General features: G+C 32.5%; 1 protein-coding gene across 1 annotated transcript; it reads right to left on the bottom strand.

Annotated features, from left to right (window-relative positions):
- Positions 1-252: 252 nt before the first annotated feature.
- LOC124913293 lies at positions 253-3982 on the bottom strand. Its single transcript, XM_047453886.1, has 6 exons — positions 3899-3982; positions 2387-3622; positions 2190-2258; positions 907-1560; positions 719-806; positions 253-425 (listed from the first exon to the last, which is right to left on the bottom strand). Exons 1-6 carry the CDS (start codon positions 3980-3982, stop codon positions 253-255), a joined length of 2304 nt encoding a protein of 767 aa, XP_047309842.1.

The raw sequence follows: 3982 nt of genomic DNA, 5'->3' as shown, positions 1-3982 counted from the left end.
TTTCGAGCTAAAACCATAGTTTAGAAATCAATGAAGGTCGAGTAAAAAATTACTAAGAATGGAAAGAAATGACTATTCCCTAGAGGAATAATTCTTCCTCGTCCTCCGGCGACAAAAACATTAAAAAATCACGAGTATGCAAAGTATACCAAACATAACGAGATTAAAATTTGGAGAACTGCAGTGAAACATAAACAAAAAGAAATGCTCTCTAACAAACAAACATATTAATATAAAATCTAATTAAAGGATTTATGTATATGTTGATAATTTCTTGTAGCAGAGAGCATTACTAATTATGATGATTATGTCTTTTAGTTGTAGGCATGTAAAGAAAATTGTATTATTGACAGAAGTTGCAACAGTTCCGAATAATAAATTTCCCCGTTTTGAGGCTTCGTCAACAGGTTTCTCTTCTTGCCAATCTGCATGCATGCCGAGAAACAAGAACAAAACAAATAAACTTATGTTAATTTCCCACACACAAAATCAATAAAATGTGTTGTAAATTAAGCAGCCCTGGAGTGGAGGAACAGAGTAAGATGAGCAGCCATATAAAAATTACAATTAAACACATTTTATGTTTAAATATAATTTTCTCTGTACCTATTTCCTGTAACTGAATAAACCAATCCTGAGTATAAGGCGAATCAAACTTACCTTTGTCAAACTTATTACGTATAAATATAATCCTCTCATGCCTAACATCTTCTCATACACAACATCTTCTCAATCTTATCATCTCCTTCATCTTCTTCATCTATTTCCTGAGTATAAGGCAGTAGTATTGGTTGTTCTTCTTCCTTCTATGTTTACAAATTAATAATAATAATTGGTTAACTTAAGTTAAAAGATTAATTTATAAGAAAGAAACGTAACATAAAATAAACGAGAGTAAGAGAATACCTTGATAAATAAATAACGCAATGCAGTGTTAACGTCGCCTTTCCAAGTATTCTTTACATTTACTTCTTCTCTATTATTATACGAAAGAGTGTCCAGCCTTGGAGAATCCAAATAACCGGGAGAGAGTGCCTCTAGCTTGGGACATTGTTTCACTACTAATTCCTTTAATAATGGCAATGCCCAAGTATAAGAAACATTACTAACGCTCCTCAAACCTGATAGATTCGATAGTACCAATCTCCAAAGTAGTGGAAAGAAATTACTATTTCCAAGAGAATTACTTCCTCCTCCAACTTTATCATCATCATCCTCTTTCTTCATCACCACTTCCATCGTTGGACAAACACATATTTCTAGCATCGAAAGGTGCTTGGCAGCGACTCTACCTATATTCTCCGAAAACAGATATCTCAATTTCCCACATCCTCTAATTCTCAATTCTGTCAAGTTTTGAAATAAAAGCACTCCTAATCCTGGATGGTTGATTTCATACATATGTATTAAATTTCCTAGATCAAACAAGATCAAGTTTCTTAATAAAGGAAATATCTTATCATGATGTTGATGATGTCCTTCTCCCTCTTTCAATCCTACTATGTAATTTATCTTTGCCAATCCATTTATCACCAACCTATTTAAGCAAGGAAATGAGACCTGCATACATAATCAAACACATCCATTTAAATTTATTAATTTCAAAATATAATTAATCCTGGATATCTCCACATTATAATAATTTTTACTTTAATTTACTTTACCCTCACCTCCCCCTCTTCCATTCATTTTTATCTAATTACACACTTTACTTGTTTTTCTTATGTATCAGATCAGATCCTCTCTTTGTATAATACACATATATAATCCTATAAATTATATTATTACTTATTCATGCACTACTTTTTTATTATTAAAACTATTCCCAATTTAATTATACTACCCTTAAATTAACTAATAACAAATTTCCGCTTCTTATTACCTCATCATGATCAAACAATGTTCTTTGCTGCGACTTTTCCTCTTCATCGTCTAAATTGTTGATGTCCAAAACTCGTTAATTGGTCTAAGGATGCGAGATCCAATGTCTTCAAATTAGAGAATTCAATTAACTTTTTCCAATTCTCTTTTACACCCGTCGATACTCCTATTATTACTTCCTTCAGCATTTTGCATTTTCTAATATTTAATTTTTCAAGACGAAAAATACTCATCAAGAAACTTTTCGAGAAGACATATCTCAAGCTGTCACAACTATCAATGGACAACTCTTTTAGGGATGGACTCACAAGGTTGCATAGAGTTTCAATATTTGGAATAGATAAGATCTTCAGGACCTCCAAGCAAGGTATTTCCAACTACATAACAATAAATATAATTAAAATTTACTCACATTCATAGAATATGTAATTGTTTTCTTATTGCATTTTCTTTTATAACTAAAATTTGTATACTTTGTAATCATAAAATTTATATATGCTCGTACCTTGGTGGTTGAAAAGATAAATTGCTTCAATCCAATTAACTCCAATGATTTTAGTTTATGGAAATAAATCACGTTTATTCCTTTACAAAAACATTCCAGTCTAGACAAGTCCCAAAGCTTAAGAGTTTCCAAAGCATTAAACTCAATTTTATTGAGTTGTTCAGCTTCATCGCAAATATTAACAATTTCTTCCGTCATTTCACATCCTTTGAGAATAAGAAGTTGAAGATTTGTGAGATGCCTCGATGTTGATGTAGAACATAAGTGCCTCATTTGATTGCATTCATATATTTCGATACGCTTCAAATAGTGCCCAAGTCCATTGATCTTTCCAGTTTTAGAAATCCGTGACTGTAACTGTGGAAAAAGAGTAATAATTGATCCACAATAGTTAATAACAACTTCTCTCAATGATAGAAAACTGTTTAAATGCATTTTCTCCCACATGCCAAGATCATTGCTTATATATAAATTTGTAATGCCCTTTTCTGTTAAGACCCCAAGTTCATGCAAGAAACTGGTCATACTGTCTCTATCATTCTCCAACCAAAGTTGTCTTTTCCCACTTTCAAATTGAGTATTCCGCTCATATTTTCTTTTTCCTATTACTATCTTGAATTGATCTAATAACGTTAAGGAAGAAAATAGCCGAATACCTCTCGGAACTTGTTCAATGTTGGGTATTTCCAATTCCAATCTCCACAATTTATGTAAGCAATTTAACTCATCGATTCCTGCTGCATGATTGTATCCACCATTAATGTCTTCTTTTTGTAGCCTCCAATCATTGAAAGAATAACCCATGTACAATTCTTGCAGATTAGTAAGTTTAGAAAGAACACCATTGCTTATGAAACATTTGCAGAAAGTTAAATCCAACGATCTTAAGTTTGTTAACTCACTTATTTCGTTTGGCAAATCTTTCATGGTTGAATCTCGAAGGCTAAGGACTTCCAAGCAACTAAGATGTCGAATAAAAGATACATTGGCTGTCATATCCAAACTGAGCCTCACTAGGGATAACATCTTTAACTTGGCTAAAGAAGAAAATAATGAAAAATCACTAATCTTACCGAAAACGCCGATTATATCTAGAACTTTGAGATTATCAGCCCCTTGAAATAAACTTCCTAATATTTTAGTATTTGATCCAAAATAACGTGAACTATCCAAGCGTAGTAGTTCCAATTTTGAGTCTCCAAGTTCCATTCTATCAGGGACATTTATATCTCTCCCCTGCAATAATATGGAAATAATCTTAATGTGTGAACTAAAAACAATCTCTTGTTCATGCACACCATGGTATTCTAGAAAACTAAAACCGTTTTTTTTCTTGTTTTGCAATTGAAATTCCCACATCTCTCACCACATCATGCATCTTCACTACGCGTCCTTTGTCATCGAGATATTCAACGTTTATCAGCAAATTTTTCATTATTAAGTTGTCAACAACAGTGTGCACACCAACACTTATTTCTCTTAGGTCACTCGTATCCTTGAAGAGATTCAAACCCGTCGCATAACTGTACAGAATCTCAACAGAAATATATGCATCTTCTTGGAATAAGCAGCAGAGTAAGAACAAGAACCTTTCAT

The sequence above is a fragment of the Impatiens glandulifera genome, chromosome 8, assembly GCF_907164915.1.
Source record: "Impatiens glandulifera chromosome 8, dImpGla2.1, whole genome shotgun sequence".
NCBI lineage: Eukaryota > Viridiplantae > Streptophyta > Magnoliopsida > Ericales > Balsaminaceae > Impatiens > Impatiens glandulifera.
Note: the sequence above shows the minus strand (reverse complement) of the source record. Positions and strands in the feature narration are given on the sequence as shown.